This window comes from Muntiacus reevesi, chromosome 20 (genome assembly GCF_963930625.1).
Source record: "Muntiacus reevesi chromosome 20, mMunRee1.1, whole genome shotgun sequence".
Lineage (NCBI taxonomy): Eukaryota > Metazoa > Chordata > Mammalia > Artiodactyla > Cervidae > Muntiacus > Muntiacus reevesi.
In genome coordinates this window covers 38,491,446-38,508,612 of record NC_089268.1, presented here as the reverse complement: position 1 = coordinate 38,508,612, position 17,167 = coordinate 38,491,446, and the positions used below count along the sequence as shown (strand labels likewise).

Sequence of the window (17,167 nt, the reverse complement as noted above, 5' to 3'; positions counted from 1 at the left end):
TAATCCCTTGAATCTATTTGTCATTTCCATTTGTATAATCACAAAGGATTTGATTTAGGTCATACCTAAAAACTAGGAAATCTACGGCAATAGAAATAGACCCCATCTTCTATCTAAATATGGGTCCTAAATTGAAATTTTTTTCTATGGGTAAATGTTCTCAGGGGGAGAAAGGTACGAATCGCTCTTCAATGTGTTATCCCTTTATTACTGGGTAAAGCCTCGTAGTATAAAAAATGTGTCCCAGGATCTAGCACTGTCTGACACAGGCAATCTGTAAGCCCAGATTCCATAGGCTTGACTTTATTCCATAATGAATAGTTGATTCTGGTGATCACTTAGGGGACCAGTGGTCCCCACTTGCCCAGGACTCGGGGGTTGGCAGAGTCCCTGCAAAGCAGAGCGATGATAAACTCTCCTCTCGCCACCGAAGTTTTTCTCTCAGAAATGAAGACACTTAAAATACAGTGAAACCCAGACATAAATCATGTTGCAAGTTCAAGGATCTCATTGTAAGATGGATTATTCCACACACTCCATGCCAATGGTGATAAACACCATTTTTTGCTAGTGTACAAGATTATGCATTTTGGTCTTGTACCTCAAAATATTCCTGCTGGAGGCAGACTCTGACAGATGTTAGGCACCTACCTTTTTCCCCTGCATCCACTAAGATTCCTTTCAGGACACTAAGGGTTGCTAGGAGATTGAAAGAAGTGTTAGTCACTCAGTCGTGTCCGACTCTTTGCGACCCCACTGTAGCCCACCAGGCTTCTCTCCATGGGATTCTCCAGGCAAGAACACTGGGGTGGGTAGCCATTCCCTTTGCCAAGGGGATCTTCCTGATCCAGGGACCAAACCCGGGTCTCCTGCATTGCAGGCGGATTCTTTACCATCTGAGCCACCAGGGAAGTCCCAGAAGGTTACCTGGTTAAATTGGGGCGAGCCTCCTACCCTGGCCCAAATGTGCTACTTCTTAACTTCCCTGTCTCACGCGTCAGGACTAGAGCTTAGGTTCTGAGCAGCACAGGGCCACCCTGACTCTTTAAGGGACAAGAACATCATTTCACATTTCATTGTCCAAAGAGAAGCACCAGCATGGGAAGATCCCATGGCCAGCAGCCTTCCTGGGACCACCGTGAATTCCAATCTTAGCTCAACCACGAAGTCTGTGACTTAAGGGGCTGTTAGCAACCATCTTCCTGACTCTCTTTCCTCATCTGTAAAAGGAAGTTAATCCTATCTGCACTTAGGGGGATGAAGATCAGAAATCCAACCAAAAACCAAAACCATCCAAGCACCTGACATAAAGTATAGATTGGGCACACCATGCTCAAATTTTAAGCAAGTAAGACCTTTAAGTTTGTACACATTTGTGGACACAGACACACAAAATGCACACACGTGCTTCAGAATGGCAAGATGCTACTGACACAATAAGCAATGCTTTTCAGAAATATTTCCTTTATATAGAAACACAGTATTCATTTAGTAAGAAACTAACTTTTTACCCTCTTATTTGAGCAAATCCTCTCCTCCCAAGGTTTTTGATTAAAAATACAACATGATAGCATGTTTTATTGTCATTATTGTTATTTTCCGTAGCATTTAATACCACATTTCCTTTTCCCACACAGAATATCACCCCATAGAAGTTTCCCAAGGGAGACACAGCACATTCATGACAAAGAAAAGAAAACCGTTTTTCAATTTCTGCTTTCAGGCAGGATGATTCAACTCAAATAATGTCAAATTTAATCAACTATGAAACTGAAAAATGGAAACCAGCCCAAGTGAACACCATGGCCCTGATCATGAACACTCCCAAGATGTGAGGGAAGAGAAGAGAAATGTCTGCCTCTTCTTCCCAAACTTCAATGTAACTTTATTTTTAAAAAAAATTATAAAAAGGTATCCTCCTGCCTTCATAGTGTGAAATTTGGGTGTTTTCTCAGGACCACGTGTGGGCAAGTGGAAGGCATGTACTGGTGCAATGGGGTACAGTAACCCCTCTGAGACCTCTTTGTACCTGGACAGGAGACTTTCTGATTTTCACTCTTGGCTCATTGCAGAGGAAAGAAGGGTTACATCCCTCGGGGAGGGCGGGGCACGGGGGGACACAGCCGCCTTCAGGGCACATGCCTGACTTCAAGTCCAACAGGTGTCCGTTCACGGTTGGTGATCTTGGCTCATCGAGTTTTCAGTATTCTGCAGACCTCCCTTCACACGGTCCCTCCCCGGAAGTCTTCTGAGTGTAGTTAACGTGTTTGAGAACAGTGATGTCACCAGTCAAAGGACTGGGGGCTTCCCAAGGCACAGCCATCTTGGGTGTATTCTGGAAGACAACTCATCTCAGCTTCCCCTTCTCACTTCAGGAGCAGACACTCAGGTTCCCAATATTCAGATTTCAGGGGCTGGAGATCATGCCAGAGAAACAAAAACCCAGATGCCCAGAATGCACTATCTCTGCAAGTTCTGGCACTTTCTCCACATACCTCCATGCCACTCAAATGTCCTACAAAATATTAAATCAACCGGGCATGGCTGATTTAATGGTACAAAAAGGCTTACAAAAATACTCCCTGCACATAAAAAACAAAAACAAGAAAAAAAATGCATGTAAACATCGCCTCTAAGTCACTGGAGAACTCTGGAGTCTTTGTCCAATGATTTGCAGTCTTAAGTGTTCAGCATTTTTTTTTTTTTGGTGGAGGTATCAATCCATTTTTTTCTTATTAACAGAGTTCAGAGTCTGAGGCAGCCTTTGATTATGAGCTTGTTGTTTGATTGGCAGGAATAGAATGATCAGGAGACTGATGATGTGTAAGTAAAAGTACATAGACCTAGGAAGAAACATACACACTGTATTTCAAATGAGGATATACAAGGGAAATGTCACATGAAGCAATTACATCATCCTTTGGCACCGGCAGACCTGACCGCCCTCGGGCTTGCCTTGATCTACTCCATAGATAACTCCCTATAGTGGATGAGTGGGCCAAGGATGGACCAAAACCTCAGAGCTGGGCAGAGCAAACCAACCAGCCCATCCGCAGACAGACACATGGTACTATCCCACTGATGTTATAAGCAGATCTAGAGCATTAACCCCACAGCTAGAAACTCACCATATTAAAAGTATAAGGATGCATGGAATTCAAATTCAAGCCCTACCCTATGTTCCCCAAACACAAAAGCAACTGACACTTTAGCCAATGTGCTCCACTAAGTGTCAGGGGTTCTTGTAGACATTATGAGCCCCAAGAGTCCAGATTTCAAAAGCCTACCCCATAACTCAATAATTTTCATCCAAACTAGAACACATTTTGCTTTTGAGGTTTGTGGACTTACAGCCTAAGTGTGGTACTGGGCACAGTATATATGTTCAGTAAATCTGTACACATCAATGAATGATGTAATTAGGAACAGCTTTTATATGATTGCTATACATTCCTTTGGAAAAACTCCAAAGCTTTTTGAAGAGGAGAAGAAAATAATGTTAAGGGGCATTTACATCTCATCCCCCAGCTTCTATGATCATAAGGTCAGGTCTACAGAATAGTCAAGAGCTCCAGCAGAAGCAAGCATACCTTTTCTTCTTTCAATAAGTATGTACTGTGTGTGTGCACGCTGCTGCTCAGTCATCCTTGTGACCCCATGGAGTCCCACCAGGCTCCTCTGTCCATGGAGTTTTTCAGGCAAGAATACTGGAGTGGGTTGCCATTTCCTCCTCCAGGGATCTTCCCGACCCAGGAATCGAACCCACATCTCCTACATCACAGGGGATTCTTTACCACTGAGCCACCTAGGAAGCCCACCTAGAATGTAGGAAGGATTAAACTGGGATCTACAAAAAGACAAAGACTACACCCCTTCTTTTGGGAATGGAAAAGACCAGTACAGACAAAGTAGTAGCAATTTAGCCAGCAGAGGGGTGAACAGCCACAGGTGAGTGGTCATCTGATTTAGTATTTAAACCAGGACATTATTGAGCGTGAAAAACAGTTCAACAGGGAAGCACACTGGCTCTGCAAGTATAGACTGGGGTTCTTATAGGCACATCCAAGGCAGAGGGAATTCCAGCTTCCAAAGCTGCTCTCCTAAAACAGACTTTGTTTTTGCCTTTTGCCTGAATCATTTACATGTGGTCAAATCTACCCTGGAGCAGTTATGTTAGATTACAATCAAATATTCTGGAAGTCAAGGGGTTAAAATTTTCTTTTTAACCTCCCAGGAAGGTTTAGTAACCTATTCTGACACTCCATACTTCTCTCCAGTGTTAAAGAACGCTTCATCTTTTTTTATTTTGGAAGAACTCAGTTAACATTTATATCGTGTTCTAGCACTCAAGTAGGTATCCAGATATACAGATGAATAGGGCATAGTTCTACTCTCAAGGAGTTTGCTATCTACAAAAACTCCTACACAGATTCTAACATTCTTATACACTGAATTTAGTAAGCGTTATCTAGTTAAAGACAACTTAGGAGATTTTGCTTTTCTTTTGAAAATAGTTTCAGAGAAGTGTTCTGCTCTAAATATTTCTGTCCTCCTCGAATACATACGGTGAAACCCTGACTTCCAATGTGATGGTATTGGAAGAAGTAGCCTTAGGGAGTGATTTGGTTTAGAAGAGGCCATGAGGGTGGGGTCCCCATGACAGTATTAGTGCGTTTATTAGAAAATAACGGGAAATCAGAGTGTGAGCTGTCTCTCTGTCCTTCTCACTGTCCCTCAACCCATCTTTCTCGCTGTCCCCGTCTCCATCAGTCTCTCTCTGCTATGTGAGGACACAGCAAGAAGGCAGACTTCTGCAAGCCTGAAAGAGCTCTCATTGGAAAACAAATCTGCTGGAACCTTGATCTTGACCTTCCCAACTTCCACCACTGCAGAGGAAAAAAAAAAAGTCTCTTGTTTAAGTCACCCAGCCTATAGAATTTAGTCATAGACGCCTGAACGAAGACAACTTCATTCTTTTTCTTCTTTTATTGGATTATAGTTGATTTACAATGTGTTAGTTTCAAATGTGTGAAAAAGTGATTCAGTGATACATATATTCATTCTTATTCTGTCCTTATATAGCTTGTCAGAGAATATTGCGTAGAGTTCCTTGTGCCACACAGCCGGTCCTTATTGGTTACCTATCTTATATATAGTAGTGTGTGTATATTAACCCCAAGCCCCTGATTTATCCTCCACACCCCCACATTTCCCCTCTGGTAATAAGTGTGTTTTCAGTATCTGTAAGTCTGTTTCGACTTCATAGTAACTCCATGAGTTCATTTGTATAATTTTTTAAAAATCAGATTCCACATGTGGGTGATATGGTATTTGCCTTAGTCTGGCTTATTTCAGCTAGCATGACAATCTCTAGGTCTATCCATGTCGCTGGAAATGGCATTATTCCACCCTCTTTATGGCTGAGTAATGTACTTAGTCGCTCGTCATGTCTGACTCTCTGCAACCCCGTGGACTATAGTCCACCAGGCTCCTCTGTCCATGGGGATTCTCCAGGCAAGAACACTGGAGTGGGCTGCCATGCCCTCCTCCAGGGGACCCACTGTATATATAATATACATATATATATATACACACCACATCTTCTTTATCCATTCATCTGTTGATGGACGTTTAGGTTGCTTCCGTATCTTGGCTATTGTAAACAGTGCTGCAATACACATTAGGGTTCCTTCCTCTGCAATTTTTTGGAAGAGTTTCAGAAGGATTGGTGTTAACTCCTCTCTAAATGTTTGATAAGAGTTTGCCTGTGAAGTCATCTGGTCCCGAACTTTTATTTGTTGGAAGATTTTTAATCAGTTTCAACTTCAGCACCTGAATTTGAACAGGTCTGTTCTGTTTCTTCCTGGTTCAGTCTTGGAAGGTTGTACCTTTCTAAGAATTTAGCCATTTCTTCTAGGTTGTCCATTTTATTGGCATACAGTTGTTTGTAATAGTCTTTTAAGATCCTTTATATTTCTGCGGTGTCAGTTTAACTTCTTTTTCATTCCTGATTTTATTGATTTGAGTTCTCTCCCTTTTATTCTTGATGAGTCTGGCTAACATTTATCAATCTTGTTTACATTCTTAAAAAGCTTTTAGTTTGATTTTTTCCATTATTCATTCTCTATTTCTGCTCTGACCTATTTCTTTCCTTCTACTAACTTTGAATTTCATTTGTCGTCTTTTGCTTTAGGCCTGAGGATCACAGCTTCTCTTGCTTCACATGTCTGCCCTCTAGTGGCTGACCATTGGTCCTGAGGTTTGTGCAGGTTTCCTTGTGGTTGGAACTGGCGCCTGCCCACCAGGAGCTGGGTCTTGTCATTCAGGTGGTCAGGATCTTGTCAGTTCAGTTCAGTTGTGTGCGACTCTTTGTGACCCCGTGGATGGCAGCACGCCAGGCTTCCATGTCCATCACCAACTCCCAGAGCTTGCTCAAACTCATGTCCATCAGGTCAGGGATGCCATCCAACTCATCACTGGATGGCATCCTCTGGCATCCCCTTCTCCTCCTGCCTTCAGTCTTTCCCAGCACCAGGGTCTTTCCCAATGAGTCAATTCTTCACATCAGGTGGTCAAAGTACTGGAGCTTCAGTTTCAACATCAGTCCTTTCGATGAATATTCAGGACTGATTTCCTTTAGGATGGACTGGCTGGATATCCTTGCAATCTAAGGGACTCTCGAGTCTTCTCTAGCACCACAGTTTAAAAGCATCAGTTCTTCAGTGCTCAGCTTTCTTCATAGTCCAACTCTCACACCCATACATGACTACTGGAAAAACCATAGCTTTGACTATGTGGACCTTTGTTAGCAAAGTGATGTCTCTGCTTTTTAATATGCTGTCTAGATTAGTCATAGCTTTTCTTCCAAGGAGCGAATGTCTTAATTTCATGGCTTCAGTGATTTTGGAGCCAAAGACAATAAAGTCTGTCACTGTTTCCACTGTTTCCCCATCTATTTGCCATGAAGTGATGGGACCAGATGCCATGATCTTAGTTTTTTGAATGTTGAGTTTTAAGCCAGCTTTTTCAGTCTCCTCTTTCACTTTCATCAAGAGGCTGTTTAGTTCCTCCTCGCTTTCTGCCATAAGTGTGGTATCATCTGCATATCTGAGGTTATTGATATTTCTCCCAGCAATCTAGATTCCAGCTTGTGGTTCATCCAGCCTGGTATTTCACATGATGTCCCTGATATGTTAAATAAGCAGGGTGACAATATAGCCTTGGCACGCTCCTTTCCCAGTTGGGAACCAGTCTGTTGTTCCACGTCTGGTTCTAACTGTTGCTTCTTGATTTGCATACAGGTTTCTCAGGAGGCAGGTAAGGTCGTCTGGCATTGGTCAGGATGGTGTCAAGGGGTGTCTTTAGAGGTGGCTGTGTGGCTGAGACTTCCCTGGTGGCTCAGACGGTAAAGAATCTGCCTGCAGTTCAGGAGACGGGGGTTACATCCCTGGGTCATGAAGATCCCCTGGACAAGGGAATGGCCCCCCACGCCAGTATTGTTGCCTGGAGAATCCCATGGACAGAGCAACTCTAACCTTGGCGGGCTCCTGAGAGGCTAACACAAGGACCAGGTGACCTCAGTGTGGCTGCCTTCCTGCGGACTGTTCCGTCTGAGGCCTTCCAGCACTGGAGCTGTAGGCTGTTGGTTAGAGCCGGGTCTTGATGCAAAAAGGGCTGCCACCACCGTCCTTACCCCTCCACAGGCCCCGTGGGCCACAGGAGATCCTCCGGGACCCACAGGTCCAGCCCCAGCTCCTATGCAGCTGACTACTCTGGGCTGGCTCCCAGTGTGTACAAAACCTAGTCTGTGCCCACAAGAGTGGACCTGTCTCCCCCAGGCCTCTACGCAAGCCCCGCTGACCTCCAAGGCCAGATAGATGCTCTGGGGTCCCTCCTCTCAGGGCTGGACCTTCATGCTGGGGAGCGTGATGTGGGGCTCAGGACCCGATCTTGTGAGAGAACCGCTGTGATGTCATTCTTTTCCAGTCCATGGGCTGCCCACCCGGTGGACATAGGATTTGACTGTGCGGTGAAAGCACCCCTCCTGCCGTCTCGTGTGGCTTCTTCTTTCTCTTTGAATATAAAATATCATTTGGGGGAGGCTCCAGGCTTTTTGGTCGATGGCTGTTCGGCACTTAGGTGTGAGTTTTGTGATTTCCTGAGAGGAAGTGAGCTCAAATCCTTCTACTCTGCCACGTTTTTGGAAACAAATTCTTTCATAAAACATTCAGATGTTCACTGGGTCTCCCAGCCACAAGAGAAAAAAGTAGACCAAGAAATTTAAAGCAGGAATTTTCGTCACTACAGATTGAAAAGTGACAAGACAAAAAAACAAAGCCCGTCTGACACTTAAATGTCAATCAGGGAAGGGTACCCTGAGAAGTGGATTTGCATACGGCTGCCAATCATCTCCAGTTACTGAAATTACCCACTAGAGAGGAACAGATCTGGCCAGACCCAGCTCCATTAATTTCTTCTGCCAGATTCAGAGAGTCTCCTAAGAGTTTCTGAAAAAGAATTGTTTTAAAAACACTTTTGAGAGGCAATCTATAATAGCCATTGGCAACAGCCATGCAGCTGTTAAAATTCAAATTAATTAAAATTAGATTAAGTTGAAAACTTCCTCAGTCACACGAGACACATTTCAAAAGCTCAGTGGCCACACGTGCTGACGGCCAACCTAGTGGATGGCACTTCCATCTCTGTAGAAGCTTCTCCTGGAGAGAGCCGACCTAGGTAGGGATTGAAATGGTATACATAAGCAGAGAGGAAAACAACGCACCACTTAGGCTGAATTACTTGAAACTGACGAAAGTGACACAAATGTCAATTTCACTCTAAACAGAGGTCTGTGTGCCTTTTAAGTAAATTAGGTTGTTTTTAAAAAGAAATGGAAACCTCCTGAGAGTGATCTGGACTGATAATGCTTGCTTTCCCTAAAGCTCCTGCCTAAATGCAGAATTTAGCATACTTAGGTGGTTAAATGCATGTGATCACAAACAAATCACCACTGGTGTGTGACTCCCAAGTGATAACATTCTTCCCAAGTATTTGTCCTACAGAAATTTTTAGTGACTGCACTCCTGCTCTTGCTGTTTTAAAAAAAAAAAACAACACAAAAAAACTTTGCAAGTGAAACTTGGGTTTTGCTGTGTGACATCTGTTAAGTTACTCACCCTCTCTGAGCCTCCATGGCCATAAATAATAAACAGGGACAGTGACACCTACCATTCTCTCTCCTCAGCTCACTGCTCGACCTTGGATTGGTTCTACAGTCGCCCCACGCTCATGTTTTGCTCAGGGCTTCTTCCTATTCCAATGGCGCCTATCTGTGCTGCTCTCAGGGTTTGCAGCTCAACCCCCAGTGCTCCAGCCGCCCCCTCAGCACCTCCCACAGTCTATACCTGCTTCACACTCCCACGGTGCAGCCTCCGGGAAAGAAAGCTCAACGCTGCCTTCTCTCAAGAGTCGGATTCCTGTTACATGCACCATGTACATGGTACAAAATCTTTGTAACATTCATTCGAGGGTCTGATCTTCATGGGTATTTATAAATCTGTCAATTATTTCCTATCACTTAGAAGTGATCAAGTTATCCCCTCCACGGAAGAAGGAATGAGCTCTATCTTTTGCTCATCATCCCAGTCCCAGCTTCTAGAGCGGTGCCTGGCATGCCGTGCTGTGCAACCCTATGGCCTACAGCCTGCCAGGCTCTTCTGTCCATGGGGTTCTCCAGGCAAGAATACTGAAGTGAGTTGCCCTTCTCCAGAGCATCTTTCCAACCCAGGGATCGATTAAATGATATTGAGTTAAATACAGGCACTTCTGCTATAATATGACACACACATTCCTGGAAGAAAAATATTGCATCTAGCAACATCATGTGCTTAAAATACCAGGGCTGGGGTGGGTATGTTCCGCCTCTCCAGTTCCTGTTTCTTTATCTGCATAGTGACTTAGATTTTCCAAACACTGGGGGAACCCTCAGCCAACTGATTTAGGAATGCAAATCAATGTGTCTCAACGCCTGTTTTAAAAAAAAAAACAAAACTGTTTAACATAACTCCTTGTTTATTTCACGGTTCCACTTCTTTATAAAAGGTCATCTCCTCAGGAGCAGCTCTCTCCTCTTTCCTCTCTCCAAAGAAAAGGGGAAAAAGGACCAAGGGCTACAAGTTACAAGCAGACACCTCAAAACCTATGAGACTTTTTGTAACCAGATCACTAACAAAGACAATTAGCACCTAAGCCCCAAACTGGACAGCCCAGGAGCATAGCTCAGCTGGACTTAAAGGCTGCTTCAGAGAGTGTTAAAATGTACAAGATAATAAAGGGCAAAGGCTGGCTGGAGGGCACTGGGAAAGGAAAATGGAGCTGTGAGCATGTAGGGCTGCTCGGAGGGAGGGGACATAGGCGGTAGAACCAAGATGGTGCAGGCTCGGGGGGCAGGTACCTCTGGGAAGAGGGAGCCTCGTGCAGGCGGGACAGCTCATGGCTTCTACCTCTGTAGCAGCTGAACTGAGGGGTTTTTTGGCTGAAGATTATAATTTTTTTTCCACTAATCTGGCATCCCTTGTCTAGAAAAAGCTGTATATAAACCAGTTCAACTTCCATGTTATCTGGACATAACTCCTATGACCTAACTGGAATTATAGAAACAGACTTCAACCTGAAAAGGAAAAAAAAAAAAAAGAATCCTACCTCTAGACTCTGATACCTATACCGAGCAGTGAGTATCTTTGATTATTCCTAACCAGTGTATCCAGTCTCTGATGTACAGTAAGGCACGTGTGCATGTCTATTTCCAAGCCACTTTTCTGACTGTAGCTATGGCCCAAACTTAATCTACAGAAGTCCCTGCAAATCAGTAAACAATACAAGTCAGTATTTACCGAGCACAGCCTACAGCTTCCGACCCTGGGCTGGGTTCTTTGTAGGTCTGCCTCATGCAATCCTGACAAAGGGGTTTTGAGATGCATTCTATTCTTACCTACATTTTACAGTTGAGAAAACAGAGGTAAAAGAGGTTAATAACTTGCCAGAGGTCACACAACCATTTCTCTGAGAGTAGAGAAATATGACTAATTCAACACAGGAGTGAAACAATAAAAGTAATCAAGAAGAGGTTTGCGATTCAGCTGGAGGGCTGGTGTTTGAATACAAGGGGCTGACACCCTTTCCCTAAAGGCCTCGTCTGTGGGGTGAATCCAGCTCCTGCCAGCGTTCTGTCCCTCCTGGGGTGCCCCAAGGCCCCCAAAAGAGCCTAACCCCTGGAAAAAAGAGGTAAGGGCAGTGAACTCACCCTCTGAGCTTGTAATCCAGACACATCCCGTAGGGATTCACTACCATGAGCATCCCTTACTTATATTAGGAATGGCTCAAGGGCCACTCTGCTCCATCTGCGTTACTATGTGTTGGCATCCTTCCTCCTAAAGCCTTCTCTAGACATTTTCCCCTCGAGACCGTACATGGAAACTGTCAGTACTGGCAGATTCAGTTTACCACCTCCTAAGTCAAACGCAGAGGTTACCAGACGAGTTTTCTACAGAGCAGTCGGGAACAAGGGAAACTTACTTGTACAAGCTGATGGTGGGTTCCACGGCCAGCATAACGAAGGGGGCCACCGTGTAAGAGACGGCCAGCTGAGTGGCAGCCCAGGTGACTGTGTCATAAGCAACCTTGAGGGCTTTTGAAGAAAGGAAGTAATGTCTGTAGTTTTTCCTCACCTGCTCGCCAAGGAAGTCGTGGGGGGCGGGGTGCAAAAAATAAAAACTTTTATTCCATGCATGTAGGTAGTTCACCTCAGGAACACAGGAGATAAAAACTACCAAGCCATCTGAGTTCTATTTTCAACCAAAAATACCATTATAGTTTTTCTTGTTATTTTTAAAAAGTACACATCCATTCACTGTGGAAAAATGTTTAAAGAACAACTAAGCAGAGTCAGATTTTTTTTTTAAACATCTCCCAGAGAAAAAGCATTGTTGAAAAACCCTTTCAAGTCTCCTTTCTAGTCATACATATTCATACTTACATTTCCAATGGCATCACTAGACGGTTAGCCTGTTTTTTTCACTTAGCAACATAGCATGAACTTTTTTCTATGTCAGTAAATACTAATCTGACACAGTTTTAATTATGGGAAACTTTGTAAACAATTTTGTGATGTATATCCTTGTAGAAAAGTCTCTGCACTGTGTCTTTCTTACTTCCTTTGAATAACGGTGATAATATAATAATGTCATAATGAGATCTGCCATTTATTGAGTGCGTATGGGGTGCCAAGCCTGTGAAAATTCTTTATGGGTATCATCTCTGATTCTCCCAACAAATCTATCAGGTAAGCATCATTATGCCCATTTTACAGACAAGGAAACAAAACTCTTTGAGATGAAAAATGCTGGGTGTCCAAGGATTTGTAGGTCTTTGGACACAGAGTTGGTTCCAGAAAGACACCCGATTTCCAGATGCCAGAACCAAAGACAGAGTTGAAACAATGGCTGGTTTAAAGGCAGGTCAGCCCCAAAGCAGGAAAGGCATCCCAGGGCTGCCCAGGAGGGGAAGGACCCTTCCTTGGCTCTAAGGTCCTCTAGACAGAGGCTGGAGGTCCATCCATGGGCAGTACTGAGAAGCATGTAAGAGATTTCATTAAGTAACTTCCTAGGCCTGAGACACTTCATGACTGTTTGAGTTCATTCTCCCTTCAGGGGGGAAAAGTGGAAACACTGTTCTATCAACCCTCTCTCCATCACTTATCTGACTCACTTGTGGAAAACGTTCCAAGGTCATCCAAGAGGCTTTACATACTGGGTTGGCCCAAAAGTTTATTTGGGCTTTTCCAAAAGATGTTACAGAAAAACTTGAACAAATGTTTGGCCCAACCCAATAAATCAATGCTTTTATACCAATTAAGATCAACTGAACGAAAGACATTTTAAGAAATAATGCTCTGAATGTATTAACAAAATTCTAGCCTTTGTCTTTCCATCTGTTTTTAGTTATATGACCCAAGTTGGTATATGAATGGGAAAAAAGAAACTGCTTGCTTTCACTGCACAAATATGTACAACATATACTTTTATTGTTCTTGTGTAGTCACTAAGTCATGTCTGACTGTTTTGTGACCCCCATGGACTGTAGCCCAGCCAGGCCCCTCTGTCCATGGGATTTCCCAGGCAACAATACTGAACTGGGTTGCTATGAAACTTTAAACTGTGCTAATCAGAATAATCAATTACCTATGTTCACACAACAAACATTTATATAAATAAATTATTGGTTCAGCTAAAAAGTTTCATACAAATTTTTCTACAAGTGCTTAAGGAGAAACACGAGTGAACTTTTTGGCCAACCTAATAAAAACTCCAGGGGTGAAGAACTCTTGTTCACTGCAGTAGCCCAGCTTCTACTAACATATAAAAGGGCTCCTGAAATATTAATCGAACAGATGGATTCAACAGTGAGTCAGTAGCTAAAAGAAATGGGAAAGAAATCCTACTCTACCCACTTTCTCCACTGAATAAACAGGAAGATGTGATGCGTTTATATGAGCTGTTTCCCGTTTATAATAGATGTTCTGTCTCTATACTCAGCAGCAGACCAGGAAGAGGGACCATATCCCTTCTGTTCTCCATTTTTTCCTCCAGTACCCATCACAGCACTTGGCATGTACGAGGCACTCAATAAACATATTTTTAAAAAATAAAAGAATCAGTGAATAGCTTTGTTAGGGCTCCTAAACCCACATCTAAAATACCAGCTCAACAAATCTCAATGAAAGCTCTTGGCACCTGAATCGGTATCAAGCACTGAAATGAAACAAAATTTAAAGCTCTGTATCTGACAGAATACACAGACTTGTAATTACTTTTGTACATGTTCACCTCATTTTTGAGGACAGTCATGTTTGTTTTTTTTTTAATTCTGTCATTACTTTTGCTCTGCAGTCAGCAAATCATAGGAACAGTCTAGGATAAACTGAAGGTTACTCCTAAAACCTAGAGAACTAAATTTATAAAATTCACAAAGGACTTTACACAAACCTAATTTAATTGGATTAAACACGAGAGGTTAGAGAAATCTTTAAGAGAACAGTTCCTGTGGCTGCATTTTTTACAGTTCCTCAGAGATCAAATTATTTTTAGGTGTAGGATTATGAACAGAGACATTATGTCTAGTATAAGCAAAACGAAGTTTTATGGAATCTCCATGAATGAATAATGATGCCATGCATGCATGCTAAGTCGCTTCAGTCGTGTCCGACTCTATGTGACCCTATGGACAGCAGCCCACCAGGCTCCTCTGTCCACGGGATTCTCTAGGCAAGAACACTGGAATGGGCTGCCATTTCCTTCTCCTCTATGAATAATGTTAGTCACCTGTAATTAGTAGCCTTTAATGATTAAAAATATTTTCATCTCTTAAGGTACTAAACATTGTTCCTAAGAGTCCTTTTGTTTTGCAAACACTCCCTGTAAGTAATATGAAAATAAAACAGCTAACCATTTTATGACCATAAGTTCCTATATGCTGAAATATTTCTCTAATGGGAAGACTTCTGCTGATTTCTCAAAACATCACTCCCACCATGGTCCCCAACCTGCTGGGACCGAAAAGACAACACACACACAGGCATCTGATTACTAAGGAGGACACCCCATAACCGAAGGAAGCTTACCGTTCTGGCTGCTAGAGTGACAAGGATTCCAGTTAAGAAGGTGAAGTAGTACCCAGGGTAGACACCGTGCCATAACGCGGACAGGATGAAGGTCAGCACTGTGGGGTACCAGGGGACCCGCTCGTAGCACACCCTGGAGACAGGAGGTGCAATGAGCCACAGGTCAGACATGTCAGGAATCCTCACCGACACCTGCATCTTGTTGGATCCAAGCATGCAGCAATCACTTGATGATCCATTGATGGCATGCCTGCCTAACCCTCGCCAGGGACTTGCAGTGTAGTCCAAGCAGCCTTGAACTCTAGTTTTCTTAAACACCAAGAGTCATGTCTGACTCTCTTGTAACCCCAAGGACTGTAGCCCGCCAAGCTCCTTTATCCACGGGATTTCCCAGGAAAGAATACTGGAGTGGGTTGTCATTTCCTTCTCTAGGGGATCTTCCAGACTGGAAAAGTGCCATTGGCTTTAAAAACATTTAGAACCAGATAAGGGACCTCATTTAGTGGAAATAATTTCCTTTCCACACTGGCCCCAATGCCACCTTAAACAACAACAACAAAATATTGCAGCCTTCTCATCTCTCTTGGCCATGACTCCAGCACAAAATCAACACGTCCGTTACAGGACCTCTGCAGTTCTCAGTGTCCATTGGATTCCAATCCATGAATTTGCCTTCAAGAGGGAGGGCGTTATGAGAGTCCAGGAACTGCCAGGAAATACCCTGGAGAGCTCCAACTTCTTGGTAGTTTATTAAAACGAAGTGACAGGGGACTTCCTCCCAAATCCAGTCTAGAGATTGACAGTGGTACCCTGGGGAGCAACTTCATGGCTTCCTAAATGAGACAGCCCAGATGAAAAATAAATCCCAACAGTCAAAAGTAACCGAGTTAAAACCAAAGGATCACGGCTGTCTCTTTATGGGAAGAGAGGAAATGCATTTGAGGAAAGAAACAAGGATGGAATTCCACGTGTGATATTTCTTATTTCTTACTTCTCTGTATCTTCATCTATGAATGAAATATTCCGTTTTCTAAAATGATTTTTTAAAAAATATTTTATTTTTTATATATGTTCACATAAAAAATGTTTATGGAGAACAAGCTCCTAGCGGAGACTATAGGATTCTCAATACATTGGGGTCATTCAATACACAGAAATAGAGGTTTATGCTAAAATGATTCACAAAATTAATAGCAGTACCTTAAGGGCAAATTTTCAAAATGTGCATGTTCAGATTAATTGCATGAGTTTACTCTGGTAGAACTGTTATATACTGTCTTTTCTTTGACCCCAATGTTTTAACAAGATGAAAAATGCTACTTATCGAAAACAGTAGAACTGACAGTTTAATATTTTTATACTCTCTCTGCACTCATGTAACAGGAATATTCATGAGCTAGTGTCTGTTGCTTCGAGGATAGCATGTCATTAGTTCCATAAGCAGTAATATTTCTAATTTTGGAATGGGTGGAAAAACAAAAGGACAGAGAAATACCAAAAATACAAAGTTAAAAAGCATCAACATGTGGGGTGGGTACCATAAAGTTTTCAATGCTACAGATAAAATAAACAGCAGTCCTCCGTGACGTGATGCTGACACTGCCCCTCCTTGACATCTGAGCAATGGACTCTCCTCTAGGTAAGCAGCCGCACATCACAGCGGTTAAGAGCCTGGCTCTGGAGATGTTCTGGACTCATACTTATTACTCCTTAGCTGTGTGACTTTGGGCAAGTTACACAAGCTCTCTGTGCCTCACTTTCCTCATCTGTAAAATGGAGATAATAAGTACCAACGCTTCATGGAATTGCTATGAGGATTAAATGAGTACCTGGTACACAGGAATGGCATTAGCAAGTATTTAGTACAGTGAAATAAATAGACATTGTGACCTTCTCAAATTATTCCTGCTTTTTCGTTGACACAGCATAGATGTTAATACCAAACAAAAGTGCCAGCTGACACGACCCGGCAGACTACGGCTGTTCATCTAATGCTGCCCATCTAAACATATCCCAGTGCCATGAGTAACAAGGTCATTTTTGTTTTGCTTACCGCTTTAGCCAAGTAGCTGTCTGAATATTCCAGTTTTCTACGTACATTTTGAAACTTGTGGCAGTCTAGAAAGGAGAAAATAACACCTATCATTAGCTTTAAATATCCCCAGAAACGGAAAGTCCTCCCCAGAATTTCCCTGGCGGCAGGCTAGGGGTGCTATTTCCACGGTGACTGACTCGGGGGCAGCTCAGCTGCTCCAGTGTACACAGTCAGGCTTTATGGGCTTCACAAGATTTCCTTTGCAACTAAAACTTGGCTCGCAGAGTCTCAATTTCTCTCAAAATCTATTTTCAAATTATAGGACGACCAAAAGAATGTTTTGTGGGTTTTCCTTCCATTCTGGTTAAACACAAAACCCAAGTCATCTGAATTTTAAAACTAAACCCTCCAAAATGGGATTTGCCACAGGAAAAGCTTCATCCTGTGAATTTAGG

General features: G+C 43.0%; 1 protein-coding gene across 1 annotated transcript in view; it reads right to left on the bottom strand.

Annotated features, from left to right (window-relative positions):
• Positions 1-1,444: 1,444 nt before the first annotated feature.
• MBOAT1 (membrane bound O-acyltransferase domain containing 1) overlaps positions 1,445-17,167 on the bottom strand; it is a 111,824-nt gene continuing 96,101 nt past the window's right edge. The window contains exons 10-13 of the mRNA XM_065912214.1: positions 16,731-16,795; positions 14,678-14,810; positions 11,575-11,726; positions 1,445-2,843 (exon numbers count right to left, since the gene is read on the bottom strand). Coding sequence (XP_065768286.1) covers positions 2,717-2,843; positions 11,575-11,726; positions 14,678-14,810; positions 16,731-16,795 — 477 coding nt within the window. The 3' untranslated portion in view covers positions 1,445-2,716. The remainder of the gene's footprint in view (positions 2,844-11,574; positions 11,727-14,677; positions 14,811-16,730; positions 16,796-17,167) is intronic.